The sequence below is a fragment of the Lonchura striata genome, chromosome 1, assembly GCF_050655825.1.
Source record: "Lonchura striata isolate lonStrDom1 chromosome 1, ASM5065582v1, whole genome shotgun sequence".
Lineage (NCBI taxonomy): Eukaryota > Metazoa > Chordata > Aves > Passeriformes > Estrildidae > Lonchura > Lonchura striata.
In genome coordinates, this window is record NC_140703.1 from 62,718,550 (window position 1) to 62,741,185 (window position 22,636).

At 36.6% G+C, this 22,636-nt stretch overlaps 1 protein-coding gene across 1 annotated transcript in view; it reads left to right on the plus strand.

Annotated features, from left to right (window-relative positions):
* The window catches only part of COG3 (component of oligomeric golgi complex 3), a 29,232-nt gene that overhangs the window by 3,823 nt on the left and 2,773 nt on the right, over window positions 1-22,636 (plus strand). Inside the window, exons 4-22 of the mRNA XM_021528457.3 lie at window positions 645-810; window positions 1,568-1,642; window positions 1,766-1,858; window positions 2,146-2,271; window positions 4,448-4,528; window positions 4,747-4,790; window positions 4,996-5,122; window positions 5,617-5,708; window positions 6,664-6,803; window positions 7,998-8,158; window positions 10,273-10,378; window positions 12,238-12,362; window positions 13,946-14,035; window positions 15,923-16,043; window positions 18,360-18,448; window positions 18,549-18,683; window positions 19,707-19,782; window positions 21,233-21,360; window positions 21,921-22,019. Of these exons, the coding sequence (XP_021384132.3) occupies window positions 645-810; window positions 1,568-1,642; window positions 1,766-1,858; window positions 2,146-2,271; window positions 4,448-4,528; window positions 4,747-4,790; window positions 4,996-5,122; window positions 5,617-5,708; window positions 6,664-6,803; window positions 7,998-8,158; window positions 10,273-10,378; window positions 12,238-12,362; window positions 13,946-14,035; window positions 15,923-16,043; window positions 18,360-18,448; window positions 18,549-18,683; window positions 19,707-19,782; window positions 21,233-21,360; window positions 21,921-22,019 (2,074 nt within the window). The remainder of the gene's footprint in view (window positions 1-644; window positions 811-1,567; window positions 1,643-1,765; window positions 1,859-2,145; window positions 2,272-4,447; window positions 4,529-4,746; window positions 4,791-4,995; window positions 5,123-5,616; window positions 5,709-6,663; window positions 6,804-7,997; window positions 8,159-10,272; window positions 10,379-12,237; window positions 12,363-13,945; window positions 14,036-15,922; window positions 16,044-18,359; window positions 18,449-18,548; window positions 18,684-19,706; window positions 19,783-21,232; window positions 21,361-21,920; window positions 22,020-22,636) is intronic.

Consider the following 22,636-nt stretch of genomic DNA (forward strand, 5'->3'; position numbering starts at 1 on the left):
AGTGGAAAAGTAGAACTCAGAAGTTTTAGCTGACATCCAAGAGTAATTAATTTTTAATACGCTTTAGATCAGCTGAATGCTTGACATAACATTAAGTTATCATTTAGGTTTTTGTCTGCATTGAGCCTTGGACAAATCTGGTGACATTAGACACCAGATTTATTTTCATCTAAGCCTCTTTGAGTCCTCACAGTAAGTTTTGAATCCTCTAGATAATTTCAGCTACTTCAGGAGAGAAAAAGTAATTTCTAAATGGAAACTGAAAATTATGTAGAGGATACCCAAATTAACACCCCTGTTGGGAGCAAGGCAGGTAGAATTTGGCTGCTTGCAGAAGTCACTGTGTTTGTGCTGCCCATTTAGAGTGTATTCACATGCTGCAGATCAGCTGTGGTGCAAGCTGCTGCTTTCGAGGTAGGCTTGCTATAAGGAATGTCAGGGAAATGGAGTGGCTATTCCAGACCCTTCAGCTTTGTTATTTCTGAGATTATGAAATACCTGCTTATCAGATGACCCTTGCTTGATGCAGGTGATCTCTTATTTCTAGAGAGAAAAATGGTGGCAGTGTCCCTGCAGGCAGCTGGATCTGCAAATACAGAAAGGGAAATTTTACTTCTGTTATCTGTTGATTCTCTTTTTTCTAGACAGATGAGGGATTACTTGTCTGGCTTTCAGGAGCAGTGTGATGCTATCTTGAATGATGTGAATAGTGCCCTTCAGCACCTGGAATCACTGCAAAAACAGTATCTTTTTGTGTCCACAAAGACAGGAACGCTGCATGAGGCCTGTGAACAGCTTTTGAAAGAGCAGGTAATCTTTGATGGGAGGCGTACTGGGAACTGCTGCTAAGACATCTTACATGAAAGTTTATTTTTCTTGGGCTGGGAAAATATGTGAGCTGTAGTAACAATCCATCCATTTGCTTTGGACCTAATTTTTTATGTGTGTTTCACCTGAAACTGGGGTGTCAGGCTTTGCAGTAAAATATTTGGTATGTGTCAGTGTATGCTTTAATGAAGAAAGTTAGCTGAGGGCAGTTTTTGTAACTGATGCCTGACAAGTGCAAACTGTATTGGAATTAATAATTCATATATATCACTTGCAGAAGTATTTTGAGCTACTTACTGCAAGATCCTTAAAGTTGGGAGCTTATTTCCCACGTACTTTATTTTTCCTGATGAATTGCTGCAACAGTGATACAATGAATGTTTTTTTTTTTCATAGTCAGACTGGATAAGAAACAACTTTTTAAGACTCCAGTCCTGAGATACAGGATTTTTACAAGCCTCTGTAATACTGATGGCAGCACTGCTGTTTGTATGCAGCACTGTGTGTAGGATACTGACAAACCTGTAGTATATATTATTTTAAATACACTACTGCATTTACTGCATTTTTTGTTGTACTTAATTAGTTACAAGTTACTTGGAGCTATTTAACAGTGGTTTGTGCTGAAAGCTGAGAGGGAGGCTTAATAATTTTATATGTATATGTATATATGTATATATATATATAAAAGCCACTTCATAGGTTGATGATTTTCTTTTATTTATTGTTTCTTTAATAGTCAGAACTTGTTGACTTGGCTGAAAACATCCAGCAGAAACTTTCTTACTTTAATGAGCTGGAAAATATCAACACTGTAAGTATTATTTCATTGTTAATAGTCTTAGAAAATGAAAGTATACCGGTCTGTTGAACTTAGTCACCAACTAAGTAATGTGCTTAGATTCCTTACAATGATGCTTTGTCTTGTTTTCCAAAGAAACTGAATTCCCCTACGCTGTCTGTGAACAGTGAAGGATTCATTCCCATGCTGGCTAAGCTTGATGATTGTATTGCATATATTTCATCACATGTAAGTCATTCTGTATTCATTTTGGTTCAATTGTCACTACTATGTGTTTATAGTTTTGTAATGGTTTTTTTCCCCTGTAAAAAGTTTTCTCTGTCAGATACAGGAAGAAGTTAAGGATGGTGCTTTATAAATGTGGGAAATTTTTATTGAATATACTTATTATTCTGCTTAAGTTTTGTAAAATACTGCTTTTAGTTTGTACAAGCTAGCTACTTATGTATTTTAAGTTTTGATAAATTTTTGACTCTTTACTATTACTATTTAAAATGGATTTTTTTTTCTTTCAGCCAAATTTTAAGGACTATCCTGTATATTTGACAAAGTTTAAACAATGCCTTTCTAAAGCTATGCACCTTATCAAGACATACACTGTGAATACACTACAGAACCTCACAACACAGTTAATGAAAAGGGTAAGGTGAACCAGTAAGTGGGAAGTGGAGCTGTACTGAAATGTCTATTATAGCATCAAACAGTTCTCTTTTTATTTTTTTTGAAGGTGGGATGTGTCAGCAGTTTTTTTCTGGAAAATAGGTCAGTGCTGTGGTGTTTGTGTAGGTTGTCCAATACTCAGCCAAATATGACAGAGACCTAGTGGTCCAAAAGATTTAAAAGGAGTAATTAAAAATGATGGAAATTGAAGAACATGAAGCCAGTGAATTGAAGTAGGTGAGCAGTAAGCTGGTGAAGGCCAGGGATGGATGAAGGACTGTGTTAGAGACACCAGATGGCCAGACAGCTGCTTTCCTGAACCAGAGTGTGCACTGGAGCTCTGAACTGGCTGTTGGTCTGTTGCCAAATGGGGGAGGTACCCAAGAGAAATAGAGTTACTTTGGTGTTTTGTTTGGAGGTGGATTGCTTTGGAGACAGAGAGAGATTGAAGGGAATACTTGAAAAAAGTATACAGGAACTGGGTGTTATATAGGATGGTAATTGTAAAGCACAGCTCTGAGTTCATACTGTGATCATTTCAGTATTACATTCCAGTAAGTATTCTTGGGTGCTCTTGGTCATGTAAATGTTCATGTATTCTGTAGTGGTTTGTGTAGCTGCAGATAACAACTGTTCCAGGTTCCTGTTAGTTTTGCCAGTATTTTTTGTTTCAGTTTAAAATGTTGACAGTGATGCTAATGTCCCAGGGAAGAGACACCCTATCCAGGTGTTTATTCCCCTTCACTTCAGGGAGATGTAGGCATAAATGTGAACAGGGAGGGTTACTGGTCTCATTAAAATGTTGATAGTCTCATGTTGCAGTATTCTGGCAGAGCAGAAGGGAGAGGGGAATGTCTCTTCCTATGCACTTCTATTCTTTCTCCAAATAATTGTTTTGTACCTTGTGCTCGGTTCTGTTACAGGCAAACTAGGTGTCTCGAGGGATAATCAGTTAAACTGAAAGATGATGGAATTGAGAACTGGCACACCTAAAAGAAGGGAATTTTAGGCAGTGATCATGGAAACTTATGAAAGGGTACTCATGGATTGAAGATTGTGGTTAAGTGGCATTGAACATTTTTCATGTTTGTTACAAACCTAGGTCTTATTAAAAAAAGGTATCATAGCTTGGTTTGATGTCAGTGGATTGCCCTGACTGAGCTGAATTTAACAAAATTGAACATCTCTGATAATAAGCATGTCTTCAGAAAGAAGTGCATAACCTAATTTCTGGATTTGAATTAGGAGTTTTAAGTCAGGAAGAATACGTCTTTTGAGAGTTGGATAACCTTTTCCTTCCCATGTACCTGGGGGTTTTGTGGATATTTTGTATACTTTGAAACATCAAATTACTCCTTCTGCTGACTCCAAAGTGCAGTACTGGAGCAGTGTTTTTTAGTTGTGATCAAGTGTTGAGTTTCCTGTTGTAACAGAACAAGACTGTCAGGACTGGAAATGGACTGAGATCTGGATGTTCTTTGGTGATGCACACATGAGTGGAGGTTTTGATGTATGTTTGTAGAAAGATGATGAGGTTGCTCACAGGGATGAAAATAGGAGGTGAGGATGGTGGAGTTTTCCTGCCCCCATCATGTTTCTGAAGAAGACCATCTCTTCTCTCTCACTTCATTAGGGATAAGGGGAAGAAAGCTTGGTGTGTAAACTGGGTCTCTGCTCTGCTTTGTTAGTGCTAGAATTTGTTTAAGTTCAAGCTGTCTGCCCTCCTGGGCTGGGGAGCTACCTCAAGACTTGATATTCTGGTTGGAGCTTGAATGCAAGCTGAAACTTTGCTTCTCTGCCTTGGGTCCAACAGATAAAAGGGAAATTTGTTCAATTTTAGTACTTCATATTAAGGACCAACAATCTGCCTTCTCTAGCAGGTCCAGAGAAAATTTTTGTCTCTAATGGAGAATTTAATAATTACTGAAAATGTTCCTTTTCCTGTAGAGGCTATTGGATGAAACATTTGTGTTGGGTTTTGTTCTTCCATCTGACTTTAAATTCTGAAACCAGCATGCCTTTGTTGGTGGGAAGTAGCAAAGAGCTATTTCACTGGAAGCAATATCCTGTTTTAGAGCCTAATTATCTCAGCCATTATATACTAGATGCCTAATATAGTATTTTGCTTTTTAACCAATTACTCATCTCTTCTTTCAGGATCCTTCAGCTGTGCCAAATTCTGACAATGCCTTCACACTGTTTTATGTGAAATTCAGAGCAGCTGCTCCCAAAGTCAGAGTAAGTAGCTGGTAACTGACTTTTAAAAAGGAAGTTATGAAAACGAGGCTTGAATTTATATGAAGGGTGAATGCAGGGATTGCATATTGTGCAAGTGTGAATATCCAAAGATTGCGTATTGTATCTGTGGAAAAATACTACAAACTCTCTTCCAATTACTACAAAAAAGCAATTTACTGATAATACTTCTTTCTCTTTTTTTTTTTTTTTTTGAGTAGACTCTTATTGAACAAGTAGAGCAAAGATCTGAAAAAATGCCAGAGTAAGTATGTCTACAGAATTTATCTTCAACAGTTTTAAATTTTGAAAATATTTACTTTTGTTTAGGTACTGTTAAAACATTAATTGTTTAAAAGAAAGTTTTAAAAACTGAAATTACATAGACCTAAAGAGGGTATTAGAGTGCATTTTATACATGCCAGAAAATGATCTTCAGGATGCAGTTACTGTTTTAATTTCTTGGCTAGGTATCAGCAAGTTCTCAATGAAATCCATCAATGTTACCTCGACCAGCGGGAGCTTTTGCTTGGTCCAAGTATCGCTAGCACTGTTACAGAATTAACCAGTCAGAATAACAGAGATCATTGTGCTCTGGTAGGTAAAGTAGTCATGTGTTGTGAGGGTTTTGTTATGTTTTAATCCTCTCTCCCCCAGGAAGAATGAACTTACTTAATTCAGTCATTTACTTGCAAAATTGTTACTGTTCTCTGTGAGTTTGAATCACTAACATTCTACTAATATTTTCAAGCCATACATGTTTTGTTTCTGTAAAAACTCCTCTTTGTTACAAACCTCACCGAGGGAGGAGGATAAAAAAGAAGCATAAAATGTGGTTACTTAAATTTCAGAAACAAAAAGGGGACAGAAGTTGTACAGTGAGCTTTTATTTGGTTAATAATATATTTTCAGCCCATAGTCTTAGAGCTCATCTCATTGCTTTTGAATTTTACAAACCTTCAGTTTTATCATAGCTGTAATAATCACAACACAGTATATAATGCATAGTAATAATACCTCTTATATCTCTTGTGATACTGATGCAAGGAAAATAATTTAATAATCAAGTATTTGTGTTTCTGTGGATACAGGTACGAAGTGGTTGTGCCTTTATGGTCCATGTATGCCAGGATGAACACCAGCTTTACAATGAGTTCTTCACAAAACCAACACCAAAACTGGAGTAGGTGGTAGATGCTGGTTTTGTTTTACTGGATGTTGTATTTAGTGTGTTGTGATGTAGCAGGCAATATTTTAAGGCAAATAGCTATGTTCAAATGATTTGGTAAGAACTTGCAAGATAAAAAACCAGCTCAATCACTTCTAGCATCAGAATTTGGTGTTCTTGTGTTCTTCTTTCTTCAGGCAAAGCTGATAGTTCCCATTCTCTGTAAATAATCTTTGCAAATGCTCTGTAGATAGTATTAGTGCCTAATATGTGATTAGTGAAGGGAGCATTGAGAATGGCAAAAATGTCTAGAGTGAGTGCTATTGGTGTCTTAAACAAGATATGCATCACTTTGAACATGAAAGAAAAAAATAAATTCAAGTGAGATTTCTGGTGTGTCACTGCATTGATATAATAGCTTCAGTTGGATTAGAAAGTGTGCTCTGAGATGTTGGTAGCTGTTACAGAAAACATTACCAAGCTTCTCCTCCTGCGTCCCTCTTTGTGTGCTCCTGATTCTAATACACTGTTGTGTCCTTAGAATCACATGAGTCTTTTCTCAAGGGAAGATTTGGGTTATGATTCTGAGCTCAGCAGGAGCATTTTCTTACACAGAAGCCAAGTAAACCAGGTTGCAGCGTCTTCCCTTTGTGACAGGTTGAGTTGTTGGTTGGTTTGTATAGATTTTTTTTGTTTATTTGAGTTTTTAAAAGTTTATTTTAAAATTAAATAAAAGCTGTAACACCATTTTTAAGCAGTTGATATGCCACATCTTTTTAAAGGAAAACTTTTCCTACTAGGAAATAGTGGGTTTATGTTTTAAACATCCTTGTCTGATGTTTTCTGTGACACTTGTTTTCTCACCCTCCTTTCAAAAACCTTTGCCACAAAATATGTTTATGATAAAGTTTTCTTTTGCTTTTGAGGGATCCTTGAAAGTATTTTGCTTTGTTTTATTTTTTCTTCATAGTGAGCTCTTGGAGAAGTTGTGTCTTTCATTGTATGATGTCCTGAGGCCAATGATCATCCATGTCATTCACTTAGAGACACTTTCTGAGCTCTGTGGGATTCTCAAAAATGAGATGCTTGAGGATCATGTACAGAACAATGGTAACTCATAGATTGAAGATTGTTTTTAAGAGTTTTCTTAACTGATTAATTGTGTAGTCAGAAATTTCAGATACTTATTTCTTTCTAGTGGATGTTAACCTAACCTCATATTTGACATGTTTGTGTAAAATTAATTATGCTTTTTCTTTTATAGCGAAGGTCTGTATATTTGGGTCTGTGCATAGCGTCATTTAAGTAATGTACTGATGTTAGTCATGTTTTCTCTAGATTGTACAAATGCTAGCAAGCATCCACCCAGTGCATATGCATGCATCAGGGTTGATTTAAATTAACTTTTCAAATTTACAAACTGCTTTACTTGGCCCTGCTAATTTATCATCCATGTAGAACTTTCTGCATAATGATGATAAAGGAATGCAAACTGATTTTTTTTTTTCAATTCTCCTTAAAGTCATGTTTCCCATATTAGAAATTGTAACTTTGGCAGAGGAGTTAAGCAGCAGTGTATATTTTGGAGTTTTGTAAGAGCTCAAAGTTTCATAGAAGTCTCACCTGGTGTCTCATTTTGTAGTATGACCAGTGCATAATGGAATCCTTTCACAGTCTTTATTGCACCTGGCAATAAACAGAAATCATCCTTGGTAGCTGGTATATCACCCAGTGTAGCTCTTTGGCACTGAAGTTGTGCCAATAATCATGAAGAATTGTTCAGTTTCCTGGAAGTATAATTGTAGCACTGTTGGGAATGAGCAAAAACTTGCTGACTTAATCTTTTGGCTTATCATAAGTGTCTTACTAAATTTTGGGCTGATACAATAATTCTTAAGTTTGATGTGAGCTGCTTTGATTCACCTGTTTTTATTAACTTCCAACACTCACACCACAGATATTGACTGTGATAGAACCAAAGCCACCTTGCTTTGTTGTTCCCACCAAAACTACACTTAATGTACCAAGGTCTGAAATAATTAGAACCTTTAATTATAACAAGGCAACTGATGTCATCTGTGTGAGGTTGCATTTTCATAGCCTAATGAAAATCTGGGGAGCCAAAGCAACTGCAGTATGTAGTTAAGTAAATTCCTTGTTTGTCACAAATTCGTCTGCATGTTGCTGTTCCAACAATAGCTTGACTCCATCTGCCAGGTTTTTATGCTCCTATATGTGATACTTCAAACTTGTGTTTCTATAAGCTTGTTTTAACAAGTTTGTGCCTTTTCTTACCTCTGTCAGCTGAACAACTGGGTGCATTTGCAGCTGGTGTCAAGCAGATGTTGGAAGATGTACAAGAGCGCCTTGTCTATAGGACGCACATTTATATTCAGACTGACATCACCGGCTACAAGCCCGCACCAGGCGATCTCGCCTATCCTGACAAGCTGGAAATGATGGAGGTACAGCCTCAGCTTTTTTATTGTCCTTGGTTTTGTACATGCAGTTGTGCAGTATGGTGCTTTGCAGCTTGGGTTTTCCTGTTCTTAGGTGTATTTAGTATTACTGGCATTTTTCAATTGACACCTGCTGATTAAGTTATGACCCTAAACTAGATGTCAACGTTTTATGTCAAACTTATTGACAATGGCAATAGTTCTCACAGTTAACAGTTTTATCAAACTTGAAGCTTCTGTATTTTTATTTACATTTACATTACCTATTTAAGTAATAGATATTACCCAATGTAATTGCTAGTTGAGCTGGAATTGAAGAAATGCTTTAGATAGTCCCAATTAGCTGCAGGTTTGTTTTAAGAATTACTTGCCAAGTAGCTTTTGATAGGCATGCGTGTACCGTGTGCTCAGGCAGTGTGAGAAGAGACTTGCTTTAGATAATCAAACATGTTAACAGTGGCTTGCAGAAGCCCTTTTCAAGTTCTTATCAGTATTAGCAATTTCTTTAGCTATTCCAAGCCCTTCAAGCCAATTTTCCTGTTGAAATGGATCAAACTAATTCTACTTACTTTAAAAGGTTAATACGATATTGTTGAAAGTTTCAGAATGAAACAACTCACAGAAATAAATAAATGCTCAATGAGAAACCTTTCATGAGTTTTTGACTAGAACAAGCTGCAACTGCATAAAGACTACACGGAAGCAGTAAAGCATAGCAAAGATCCCCCCCTCCAAATAACTACTTGCATTCACTTTATAATGGGAGGCCCAAGTTGTCAAAGGACTGAAGTTACTGAGAATGGCCTTTCCAACGTGGACTAGCAAGATCCAAATTTTATTGCTGTATTCTGCTTTCCATCTAGCTGCCAAAATAGCTGGTGGTGCTTAGAAAATTGTAGGACTTAGTTCCAGTTGACCAGTTGGTAGAGAAGCTGCTGTTTGACTTGAGAATCAGAACATTACTTATAAAAAATACAGAAGCTGTCTATCGATCTGTCTGTCTTATCTCTCTCTTCTCTCTACCTACCTACCTAAAATATGCATATTTTGCTGTGGGCTGAAAGACAATAACATTGTGTGACTGTACTTTAATAGTCTCAATTCTTGCCTGCAAACAGACAAAACACTGAGAAAATTACCAGTAGTGAGCTCATGTTGCTATGATATTGTCCTTATACACATGTAAAGCTTTTGTTGTGCTATAGTTTGTACTTTGGCAACTTTGTGGGATATCCATGGGGTTTTAAACCCTGAAGCTAGTGAGTCTGTTGGGTACATGCTATTTGTACTGAAAGTTTAAGGACTAATAAGCATCTTCAGGCAAGTAATTCTGCTGTTTGGTCTGTATGATGCCTTATTTTCAAACAAAGGTTCTATGACCCTTCAGTTAAGGAAGAGAAAGTTCATTCCAAATTGAGAAATTATGCTGCTCTTCATATGTCCTCATAAGACTTCAGGTTTTGCCTGGTTTGAGATTAATTTTGCTACTTGATTGCTTTTAAACCTCAAAACCTTGCTATTTAGAGAGACTGTCTCTCTTAGTAAATGAATTATTAAAATGTTAAAAGCACAGAGCAGAAATGTTTTTTGTGCTGTTCTGCTCAAATATTAATGCAGTTCTTTGCCTATTCTTGCTGCCTCCTGTTGCTTTGAAGATGACCAAGTACTGGAAAAGGTTGAAGTGTGGAAATGTTGAGTAATGTTAGGGAAAGGCTTTTGGCTGAACTCTCACAGGGAATAAACTTTTGGGCCATCTGCACATGTCATTTATGAAAATAAAGCCATCAAAAAATAATAGGTTTAAAGTCCAAGTGAGTGTTGAACTGGGTTACCCTATTTTGAACTTTTCTTTCTAGATGTCTTTCTAGGTCATTATTGAAACATCAGTAAAACAGGCAAAATGGAAAGAACAGTGCTTTACACATATATGTATTTGTGAACCTTTATCATATTGCAGTATTTCTGCCACTGTTTTGGAAACATCTGCCTATTTCTTATAAATGTTTTTGAGACACTGGAAGCTGTGTGTAGCTGATTTCTTTTGTAATTAAGCATGCTTTTATCTGTTGTAACCAAAGCAGTGTTATGTGATATTAAAATATTATTGTCTTTCTTTGCAGAAAATTGCACAGAGTTTGAAAGAGGAACAGAAGAAGCTGCCATCTGAAGCTTCATTTTCAGATGTCCAGCTAGAAGATCCCGAGTCCTGCAGCTTAGTTAAATCTGGTATGAAATACATCTCATATTGTCAAATTAATGTATAAAACTCATGGAATGTGAGCATTTACTTGAACCTGTGAGAAGCTTGCATGTATTTTAAAGGGTTATTTTCCTAGACAAATTCATAAGCAATTTTTAGAGGTGAATTTTGTCTCAAAGTTTTAGTTTTGTATTTTATATGAGAAACAGCCTAATCTTGTTCTTTTCTTTGTACTTCGAGTGCAGTCCATTATATGAAGCAACTACTTTTGCAATCAACAATATCTATTGTACTTTGTATAAACCTGAGCTTTTGTATTCTCCATTGAAAAGCATCCCTGCCATGAAGATGTGTATTTCAGGATGCTTTTGTGTGTTAGCTGTGCTAAGATGGGAAAAGTGATTTGGTGTGTCAGGCATGTCTCTTAAATTATAGGTATTTAAAATAATTCAGAATTTACTTCTTGACATTTTAAACATGGGACCCACGTGTCTGTAAATTACAGCAAACTGGAATAAAATTTCATAAAATTGGCTGTTCTGATGCCAGTCATTTGAATGTTAGAAATTTTTAAATTACTATTGAAGATCTATGAAGAATTTCTCCTTTTATTTTATCATTGTTCAGAGTGGTACAATGTTATTATTTACTCAGCAGCATCTTTCTCAGCTCTTTCACTTCTTTCTCGTATTCCTTTTGATTATATGGTAGTTTCTTGCTTTTGGCTTGGGAAGTCTGTAGAGGTGTTTCTAGCTGGACTCCACAAATTCCATTGAGAATGAATTTCATCATACTTCACCCCAGGTGCATGGAATTTGCAAGCCCTGTAAATCTCACCTGTACTCAGGAGATGGAAGGAACCTATATGGTATAATTTGAAGATATGTGTTTGAGATAATTTGGATTATTTGTCCTTCAGAGGTGCCTCTCTCCCATTTCAGGACCTGCAGGAGTAGCTGAAGTGACTAATAAATGGCCTAGGAACCTCAAATTGATATAAGATTTTACAGGCTTTCTAATTACTGTGACAATAAATTTATAGTTGCAAAAGGTAGAAAGATATTACTAGATTATTTCAGATTATTTCTTCACTGATCACATAAACACAAGTGCATTTTCCATCAGCAGGTGAAACTACAAAAATTTTACTTTTTTAAAATGATTGGTATTTGAAATCAGAGTTCTGATGCTATTGATTCAGCTGTTTTGCAGCTTGTTTTAAGGACAGATTGAAAACATACTTCTAGCTGTCACGTGTTGAGAAAATCCATTTTGAGCATACTGTGTTATTATGAAGGTTACCCAGGAGGAGTACTTTTTTTATGTTTACAACAACCTCATGACAAAATTGGTTTTGCTGTTAATTTACAGTTTATAAGTTATGTTTAAACCTGTATTTTTTGCAACTGTTCAATCCATGTAGGATTATACCCAGCAGAAAGGAAAGAGTGAAGAAATAGAATGTTTTTTTTATTTTTTTTTCCCTAAGCATTTCCTGTAATTGCTTGATCTCTAACCATTTCTTTTTCCTCTTTTCTCCTGTGCTGGTTTTTTTTTTTTTTTCAGTAACTGATGATTTCAGCTGTTTAGCTGAGTGGGAGGTGTGTGTCATTAGAGACATGCCTGTTACACTAACTCATTTAAAAAGGTCGAGCTGGGCCACCCCTGAAAGCACATTTATGTCTTTCACAGGCTTGTGCTCCATTCACATCAGAAATCTAGTACTGACCTGCTCAGAAGGGAAAAAAAAAAATAACTTGTTTGGGTAAAAGAAAGTGTCATATTTCTGTGTACATGGTATAAAATGGAATTTTATATTACAGTCTCCTTTATTTCAAAGGACAAAAGGGCAAGCTTTTCATGTGTGTATTTTGCTTTTAAACAGGTTCGGCTGAATCCCTTAATCCCAGGCATCAAAGCACGATTTCACCTGCAGATCTGCATGGAATGTGGTATCCTACTGTCAGAAGGACTCTAGTGTGTCTCTCCAAACTGTACAGATGTATAGATGTATGCAAAAATTTCTTTATCTAATTTTTAAGGTGAAGTTATAAAGTGTGTAGGGCACCATGTCTAAATATTTTAATACCAACTATGAATGGACAATTACTGGCCTCTGACCTCTTGGTCTTTCTGCTGCTATCTTTATGTAAAACAAGTGAACTGACAAATTTAGGTCATCATTTTCAAGGCAGTTTAATATTTGTAGAATTAGAAAAATAGCACTGATTTGTACATCTATTGTTTTTGCTGTTACAGAAATAATTTAGTGTCTGATGTTCAAGATACTGGTCTTGCCAAAGCTGAGGAGTGAATAGCACAAGAAAAAATAGGAAGTTCTGGTCAATTACAAGGAATGATTCTATTGCTGAAATTACTGGATGAGTGTGTTTGTGTGATGTCTCTGCTCTTAAAAACACTGACTGTACTGCTTCTACATTTTGAAAATGTGTTGAATTTTTTTTGGTGGCACATCTCTTCATGTTCCAAAATGTAGGAACACATTTCCAAAGTTTAAGACAGTGGAAAGCTTCATGTCTAGCAGAAACAAAAGCAATGTTTACTTAACATATATTTTAAGACTTTCCCATTAGAATCTGTTTTGTGTTGCTCACTTAACAGCATATAAAGCTGATAAATCTCTGAGGAAACTAATGCAAGTGTTTTTGCTTTTCTGCATGTGTTGTATCTTTATTAGACACATTTAATGGATTTCAAAATATCTTTGATGGGTGTTACATGAAACTCCTGCCAAGATGCTAGTGCTAAAAAAGAAACCAGAAAATACTAATGCTTTATTGCTTAAAATATCAATCCCACTAAAATAGATGAATATTTGCCCTTGTTTTCAGCTAGACCTTTGTAAATGAGGTGATTTCTGCGTTGTTTACAGTGTGTCTGCACAGAGGTTAATTTAGTTGTCCCCTGAGACACTGTAGCAGAACTGATACCCCTTGCCTGCAGCCTGTAGATGGGGAATAGGTGAATGAAGCGGTGCTGGCAAGTCTGGGGCAGTCAGGGCCGTGTTGGAGTGCTGGTGGGAGCAAGCTGTGTTCCTGTGGCTGGCTCATATTGCTGCCACTTAAGCACTTGCACCGTGTCCCCTGGGCCATGGCAGCTCTCATGTTTGTTTACTAAGCTGTCACAAATGTGAGGTAATTTGAGTCTGCCTGAGGTTAGCTCACTCGAATGATCTCTTGTCTATTACAGATGTAGCTTGCACCCACAGGTAGTTGCCCTGACACTGAAAGAAGTGTCTGGTTTAGGTTACTCAGCACACACCATTCATGCTGTTGGCTCTGCATGTGTGAGGTGTCACTGACCATGTCGCTACCCACGTGCCAATTCAGAGCTGCAGGGTGAGCTGGGCAGGCTTGTGTGGGTACCAGCATCCAGCCTGAGTGGTTGTAGCAAGCTTTTGTATGTAAATGCTCCATCCTGTGTCACTGCACTTAACCAACTTGTAGCTAGTTAATCTTGAGTTTTATAAATGGTAAACACATCGCTCACGAAGTGCAACTCTTAAAATTCTGACTAAGCTTTGCTAACACCTCTTTTGTTGGTCTTTTTTATCCTTTTCCTCTTCCCTGCAGAGGGCAGTGTTTCAGGGATTATCACAAGAGGCCTTATCTGCCTGCATCCTGTCGCTGCTGGGAGCTGCTGATTCCATCAGCAAAAACAAGGTCAGAATCTGTGCTTTCTATATTTTTTCCACAGCCCCCAGCCCCTTGTATATCTAAAGTCATGAAGCAGTGTTTCAGAATTCCGTTAAAATCTTAGTCAAAGCATGTTGCTTCTGCCCCCAGAGGCTTGATGGATTTGTCAGTTCTTAGTTATGGTTAATGTATTGCAGGGCAAATATAATGATTCACATGGTAGCCTGTCTGAAAAGGTGGAATACAGATTGTAGCAATTGTGTTTACAGGCTGCTCTAACTCATGGGAATCCAGTGAAGTGATGCCTAAAGGGAAATTTCAGCTAGAGGACATTGTATTTATTTTTACTGCCTGTTACTCTTTTATTTTTTCTCTGCCTCCATGGTTTGAATTTTTAAAAATCTTTTTAATTTATGTTCACTGGGAAGAAGTTTTAAGTATTCTCTGCTCAGAACTGTGTGATGTCAAAAGGTTTGATCTGATGTGTTGCTCAGAATTCAATGCAGTTTCATCAAGTGATTTAAACTTTAACTGTGTTTAAGTAGTTGGAGTAAGCTTTCTTTTTCCTGTCACAGTTCCTTTAAATCCTGTAGTAATTTGCTGATTCCTAACAACCAGGAAGTGAATTAAAAAAGACAAGTCTTAGTAGGCTAAAATTGTTGGATTTTAATAAGCAGTAAATATTTAGTAATGAAAAAGGTTTTAGTTCTGATTGGAAATGATCTTTTTTAAAGTGTCTCTTTTGAGTGTCCTTTAAAAAAATCTGTTAAACATAGCATCTTTAAAAAGAAATGCAAGCTACACTTCCCTTTAGCTTGAGCAGATAATGATTTCAGTGTAACTGATTTCAGAGTTCTGCAGTTAAATACTAATTCCAGCACTGTGTACCTGGTCAGCATTGACTTAAAAGTATTGCAGAGAATGAAACTCATCCTGCAATGAACCCTAAATAGGTTGGCCCAGAACTAGGATGTCTACCACTTTGTTCTTGATACATGTTAATTTAATGTTATCTGGTGAAATGATGCATATAAGAATGAAAAACAAAAAGCCAAACCCAAACAACTCAAGCACTTTCCATTACCCATTTTTAGTGAAATTTCTGTTTGTTGAAACTGCAGATTTAAATTTGATTTCTTTTTTTTTTTGTTTTATTTAACATTATATCAAGGAAAGTCCTCCTCCAGCTTGCAAAAGCAAATTTGAATTCTAGAGTCCTCCTCCTTTTACCTCAATGAGCCATGAACTTTAAAGATTAAAACCAGCATGCGGTATAAAGCATGTAGTTAAAATAAAAAGCAGTGCAAAACGGATCATTTAGATGGAGTGAACTTGGCCTTCTTTTACTCTTTGTGTCTTTGCTGTACTGTTTAGAAATTAACTAAGCTTTGTGTTTAATGACATGAGAAAAATGCGTTGTAAGACCTCTGCAGAACAGCACAGTTAATCAAGATTATTTACAGGAACACTGACTTTTTTTAGTCATTGTAATGATGAAAACAAATTTAGAGCCTCATGTTTTTCAACTATAAATTATATGAATTACATGAAATAATTCCTCTCTTAGAAAAAGAATAAATTTGTACCTTTCAAATAGTGGATACCTTTACTTAATGAGGACATTTAGTAATATGGCTGTGTAATCTAATTCTTCTAAGAAATGGGAATAAAGTATCCCATAGAAGTAGAAGTAATGCTTCTGTAGTGCAGTATTTTAGGAATAGTACAGAAGTGGGATTTGTTGATCCCAGAGTGTAGTTAATCACACTGCAGACTAATGGAAAAAGCTTGTTAATTAATAAAAGTGGAAATGTTGAAACTTTGCTCCTCATTTAATTGTTTGGGGTTTTTTTTTGTTTTGGTTTTTTTGTTTTTTTTTCACATATAATGCATATTCTTTCTTTTGTGCTGTAGACCCAGGTCGATGGACAGCTTTTCTTAATAAAGCACCTTCTGATTCTTCGGGAACAAATTGCTCCTTTCCACACTGATTTCACCATTAAGGAAATTTCCCTGGACCTTAAGAAAACTAGAGGTACTAAACAGCTGCTGGCTACAGAATGGGATGGGATTGTCCTCCCTTTGTGCCAGCAAAAGTTTTGGGTTTATTTTATGTTCACTTGCAATGACCTGTATGCTTTTTCTAATCTCTTGCTTTGTTCCTAGCTTTTCTGAAAAAAAACAAAACCATTCTCCTACTGTGGGCAATTCAAAATGTATTTAATAAATTCTTTATTTTTGTATGAAATGCGTTTGCCTGCTTTCACTGCTGACCTAACTAATTTATCCATTTTTTTTTAAGAACAGCTAAGTAATCTACATTTCTATTGCATAGAACTGTCTTTGCTCTTTTCTGGCTTGTTAAAGGAATATCTTTCTTTACTGCTGCTTAGCAGGTGAATTTAACAATACCTAGTCAACTTAGCTAGAGTAAATTAAGATTTCCTGGACCATTCTGTGAGGGTTTTTGTTTTGAGAAGGATTTCTTATTTTGCAAGTTCAATAAACAGTATCGGTATTACGGTATTATGTAGCAAGCATGCCTCTTGTAGGAAAATAGAAGTAGTGGCCATGGTCATGGTTTTTGAAATTGTACTATTGTTCCCTTATAAAATTCAGGAAAAAAGCTCTCAATAAAAAAATTGAACTGCCATGTACTTTCCAAGCTGTAAGGATAATGGGAAAAAATATTGGAAGCATGTCAAATTTCTTTCTTTGCATTCCAGAAGAGAAAGCTGAAGAAATAACTTCTCTTTCCTGCTAATATGCTGCAGCCTTATCTGTGAAGCAAGCTTTTCTTACACTAACCATTTCACTTGTTGCATTTGAACATCAATGAAACCTCCTACCTGTTGAGTGGTTTCTAGTTGACTGGAGGTTAAAGGGCAAATACATCCTTTTGGTGTCTTGTCCTGGCTGACACACAAGTTTGTTCTCCATATTCATTTAATGGAATAAATTTTTGTGCCAGCCAGTGCTTTCCAGGTGGTAGTGGTAAGTACTGGAAAACACTTTCTTTGTATTGGGTGGTGCTGGTAGTGGTGTTGAAAAGGTGTATGTTGTCCTTAATTCTTACTATGGTGTAGCATAGGCCACTAGGGCTTTTAATATTTGGGATGAGTTGTAGAAGAAAAATAATATGGCTAATAGTTTTGCAGTCAAACTTTTTCTAGCCAGACTTCCTGCACACAGGTTTAAGATGTAATTGGTGTTTACAGATGAAGCAATACTGCTTACTGTAAAAGTCATGCTTTTGCCCAATTTCTTTGAAGTAGTATAATGTTAAGGTTCATGTAACTGAGATATTTGGTGGGAAAGAGGACTAGCTTGTAGTCTTCTAATCAGAAATTTGGGAAATCTTTGGAATTTCTCAAATTCTTGGTAAAAAATTCAGAGAACAAAAAATAATCTTGCTCTATGTTCACCTTTCACTGCACAGGAGTGCAGATTCTTAGTTCAGTGCAAAATCTACAAACCTGTATATTTGATATTCTGTCTTTATTTAATGCTTCAGAAAACACTTCTTTTACTCTTAATGTCTTTTTTCTCTCCCCCTGTTTTATACAGAGTGCAGAATTCCTTTTGAAATTAAAAAAAAAAAAAAAAAAAAAAAAAAAAAAAAAAGGCAGATTGATGTGTAGGATGATAAATGGCTGACAGTAGGGTAAAAAGCTATACTGCAACTAGTAATTTTCTTTTTCCCAAATTGACTAGATTTCAGCATGGCAACATCCTATTGAGACTATAGTGTAATTTCAGTATCTTTTGTTAATTACAGACATTGTTGCTTTTCCTTCTTGAGACTTATGTGTAGAGAACATGAATGTTCATCAACCTTGATGTTTTGTTGTTTAGTCCTAACAAAACAGCTAAGCACAAAAGAAAAAAGTGCCAATTAAAAGTTATTTCATGCAACTGTAGTTGGTTTTCCCAGTCAATGTGTGCAAAATTTTGCATATTGTTTATAAATGCCTAAATAGCTTATGTAAAAGTCTTCCACTTGTAGATTACAGTAACAAGAAGAGGAGCACTCACATAATTTTCTTGCTTATGGCACTGCAGTTAATATCAGCATCTTGTTAGTTTGTTGTAATGTATTTATCTGTTTAGACTGTGTGACTGTTAGGTACAGGTGTACCATAGATGCCATTGAAAAGTGATGAATTAAACTTTGTGTGCTTCTGTGCATGTGCATTTGTGCATCCACTCTGAGCAGTGCTAGAATCATTAATGTTGTAGTCATAATAATTTGTGCTGGGCCATTTTTTATGCATAAATGAGTGATTAGAGTTTGTAGTTCCTGGAGCTGATTGGCATTGACTTACAGTGTGAGTGACTTTCTGATTCACAGATGCAGCTTTTAAAATCCTGAATCCTAAGGCAGTTTCAAGATTTTTTAGATTGAACAGCAACAATGCCTTGATACAGTTCTTACTGGAGGTAATGTGGACTCTTATTGCATTAAGAAAAATTGGGTAATTTAAGTGTGTGGTGATCTCTGGCAAGTAAAAAGAAGAGAATTGTTGTTCTCTTGTTCAAGGGTACTCCAGAAATCAGAGAACATTATATTGACTCCAAGAAAGATGTAGATCGTCATCTGAAATCAGCTTGTGAGCAGTTTATTCAGCAGCAAACCAAACAGTTTATAGACCAGCTGGAGGAGTTCATGACAAAGGTACAAGTGTGTTGTATGTTTGTTAACCTAACTACAGTACTGGTAGGATAAGGAAATTGGTATTTAAATTGAGTATATGACAATCTGCTATTGCTGTGTGATTAGCTGAAGATAATGTGCTTTCCTTTAAGTTACAGCAGCAATTTTCCAGGCATTTTGAGATTAATGGGTTAAAGGAATATGTCATAGTTTGTTTTTACAAGCACCCCTTGTGTTCTTCGATCAAGAAGCTTTAATTTTTCCTTGAATTGTAACAGGTATGTGAAGGTTGGCAGGAGCTTTTCTTTTTTGCAGGAATTACTTTGATTGTGTTTGTAGGCCTTCAAAAACAGTCTTGGGTCACGTGTGTTCTTGAGGGAGGTCTTAGAGTATTAGCTGTCTTGTCACAATACATTTCTTTCTAGAACCTGCTCTAGAGGTCAGGATTTCTAGTGAGAAAACCTCTCAACAGGATCTATTCTGAACCTTAGATCCTGAGAATAAGTGATATGGCCTTTCAGAAACTGGGGCTATAGCATTGCTTGGACTGCAGATACCCCAGCTGCTGTTTTTTTTTGAGAATTTTGAAGATTACAGTATTAAATTTACTCATGCCTGTCACGCTGGGGTAGGGGTCAGTGGCATGTCTAAAATACAGATGGGTAACTGGTGAGATTGGTAGATTGTCTGAGTGATCTCAGTGATTCTTTGGGAATCTGGGGCGTTTGACTAAGCTGCTTAAGGATAAGTCTCTTTTGAGGTTTTGTATCCTTAGGTGCCTAAACATCTTTGTAAATTTAATCCCATTTTCAATTTTACTTTCAAGAATTGATCACGGTTGTAATTTTGAATTGCATTTCTGTCAAGCTACTTCCCCTGTGTGTTGTTAAGTCAGGTCATGGAAGAGACAGAGCAGTGGAGAGTCTGTACACTGTGGTATCTTAAGAGAGTTGTGCAATTTTTGCTTGGTCATTTTATTGTGAACTCAACTGAAAGAAACATCATTGATTGATCGTTGATTATTGTTGATTTTACTTGTTTTAGGTAGCTGCTTTAAAAACAATGGCCACTCAAGGAGGTCCCAATTACAGCCTTTCACAACAACCTTGGGCACAGCCAGGTATTTACTTTGGTTTATATTCATGTCATATTAAGAATCTGAAGAGGTGGTCAGAATAACTTGGACTGAGAGACTGTGATTGATTTTGAAAAATTCTACATAAAAGAACTGTCTCCTTTTTTCTTGCAAATCCTGGCTTATGTTTGAGCCTGTGTGCTATTTGAAATGTCTTAAGCCAGCTCTAATAACCTGAAAAACTTCAGAATATGTGTTTAATTGGTGCAGTAGGTGAATGCCGTGTTGATTTCTCAAGCTGTGATTGTTCTTGCGTGTAAACAACATTTCTGCAACTGCATACAGAATGTGCTTAAGGAATTAATTAATTACATAGTGATAAAGCTTTTACTTTTGTAGGAAAGAATTAATCCTCATTGAAGCCCTTATTGTCTGTACATTTGGTATTTACTTTGTTTTCTGTTTTACTGTCACCATGCAAAAATGGAATCTGGGTTTGTTTCCCTCTTTTTTAAAAATTCAGTTGTGAACATTTCATAGGAACATTTGGAGCAGTTTTAGATACTCCTTGGTTGTTCTGCTCTTCACTTTAAAAAGTTGTGCTTCTGGATTAAAAAATCTGATTTTTCCAAATCATACACTGGAACGTTCTGTTGCATCATATTCTTAAGATGCAAAGCCAGCCATGTTTATCCATAATTCAGTGCTGCTCCATGGGTTAGAGGCTCTCAAGGGCGAACTTGAGGTTCTACTTAGTATCTCCCACGTCTTCAGGAGTATTTTTAATGTTTGTTTGGAGATAATTATGTGTGTAGAAGCAGATTGAAACAGAGCTTCTGCTGTTTCCTGGAGTCATTTGTCTGGGAAGTGGGACTAGGCAGAAAATTTAGATGTGACAGAAGTTGAGGGGGTTAAAAACCCACATAGGATTTTAATTTCAGTACTTTAAAACTACAAAATGTATTTTTTTCCCTGGCCTTAGGCAGTGATCTTGTAAAATCATTAAAATTCCTAGCAATAAAAGAAAGAAGGTCTTGTCTGACAGAGGATTCCTGTCTGGTTAATTCAAAATCCAGATTTCTGTGCAGCCTTTCCTCTCACAGACATGGCCTATAATCAGTAAGGATTTGTGATATTCTGTTCTCTTTGCTAGCACTGTTTCCCAGCAGTTGCTTTTCCAGATAAGTTTTCTGGGAGGGAGCCTATGTAGAACTTAGTTTCTATTGGAGGGCTGTGATTTCAGAAACCTCAGGAGGATGTGGTAGCTTTCAGAAATGGGATGGGTGCATTTTCTGCAGGGAAAGGAAGCAGTGTCTGGCAGGCTGTGGTCCTGTGATGGGTTTGACACTGCACAGCCCAGTGCCCCCTCTCTCCCTTCCACTCAAACCTCTGGTAATGATTCGCCCCAGGAGAGTGGAGGTGATTTTCTGGAGTACAGGTTTCAGCAGACAGAACTCCATTTTAGCCTATTATACATATTTTCTTTTACTTTCAGCAAAGATCAACGATCTGGTCTCTTCCACTTACAAGACAATAAAAACAAAGTTGCCATCAACTTTACGAAGCATGTCCTTATACTTGTCCAATAAAGATACAGAATTAATTCTGTTTAAGCCAGTCAGGGTGAGTATTGCTGCCATGTTTTTCTGTAGATGTTTCACAGTGATATCTTTAGCTTAAGAAAGCCAAATCCAAACAGCTGTGCTGTTCTCACTTGTACTATGCAACACATGGATATTACAGGGAAGTAACTGCTGCTCTTTATTGTATACATCTTCCACCTGGCACCAAATGAGCTGCCATTAGGAAAATTAACTCTGTCCTACACCAACCAGTTGATTTTGCTCAGTTATGCATGGACAAGAGCACCAGAGGCAGAGAGGGTGATACAGATTCAGTGGAAAACCTGCTGTAAACAACCAGGAGAGCCAAGGCTGAGTTTTAAGCTTCCAGGTTAAGCCTTTAGGACTCAGTGTTTCGCATGTAAGCTGAAGTTTTTATCTGATGACTAATGTGGATTCCTGTAGCTGTTTTGGGGTTTGTTTTAGAAAAAAGTTCTTGAAGCTTGACTGCTTCCCCCTACCTGGTCACTTCAGCAGCTATTCCATGTGCATTGTGTTGTTCTGGTTTAAAATGGGTGTTGTGTTTTTTAAATATTGATTTTTTCTTCTTTCCTTTAAAAGAATAACATTCAGCAAATGTTCCAGAAACTCCATGCTCTGTTAAAGGAAGAATTCAGTAATGAAGACCTCCAGATCATAGCTTGTCCTTCAATGGAACAGGTATATATTGAAGCTCCCTATTTTATTTTATCAGTTGCTCTTTCATGCGACTGGCTTTTATAAATGTAGATTTTTTTTTTGTATTTTCAGTGTTCAGAATCATTATTTATTTCTTATCCCCCTTAATCCTGGGTGATTAAACTTTTGGGTTGATCTGATCTTAAGACTCTCAGATAGGAGGAGACTTTGTTTGGTGGGTTTTTTAATGAATGTCTAATAGATTTTCTTAAACCAAAGTGGTGATTGATGTTGCTGGGGATTGAGTTGTACAGCACTGTAGAAGAGTCTTGCCATTTCCTGGCATTGTCTTCTTGGAAAGGTATCAAAGCCGGTGAATATACCTTAAAAAAACCTGTGCATTTGAAGGCATTCTTTATTTTGACAAATACAAAAAGCAGCAGCTTTTACATTTAGGAAGCATGGGAATGAATTACTAGAGTGCATTTAAAGTTAATTGTAATGAGAAAATGTGCAGATGTTTATGGAAGTGTAACCCTACATGGTCTGTAGTCTCAGAGATAATTTGAGTTAAGAATTCCATCTTTTAGGATTCTCTGTCAGAAACCAAGTAGGGTTTAAAAAAATGTCACTTTGACCTTAGTAGTCTAGGGAATGTA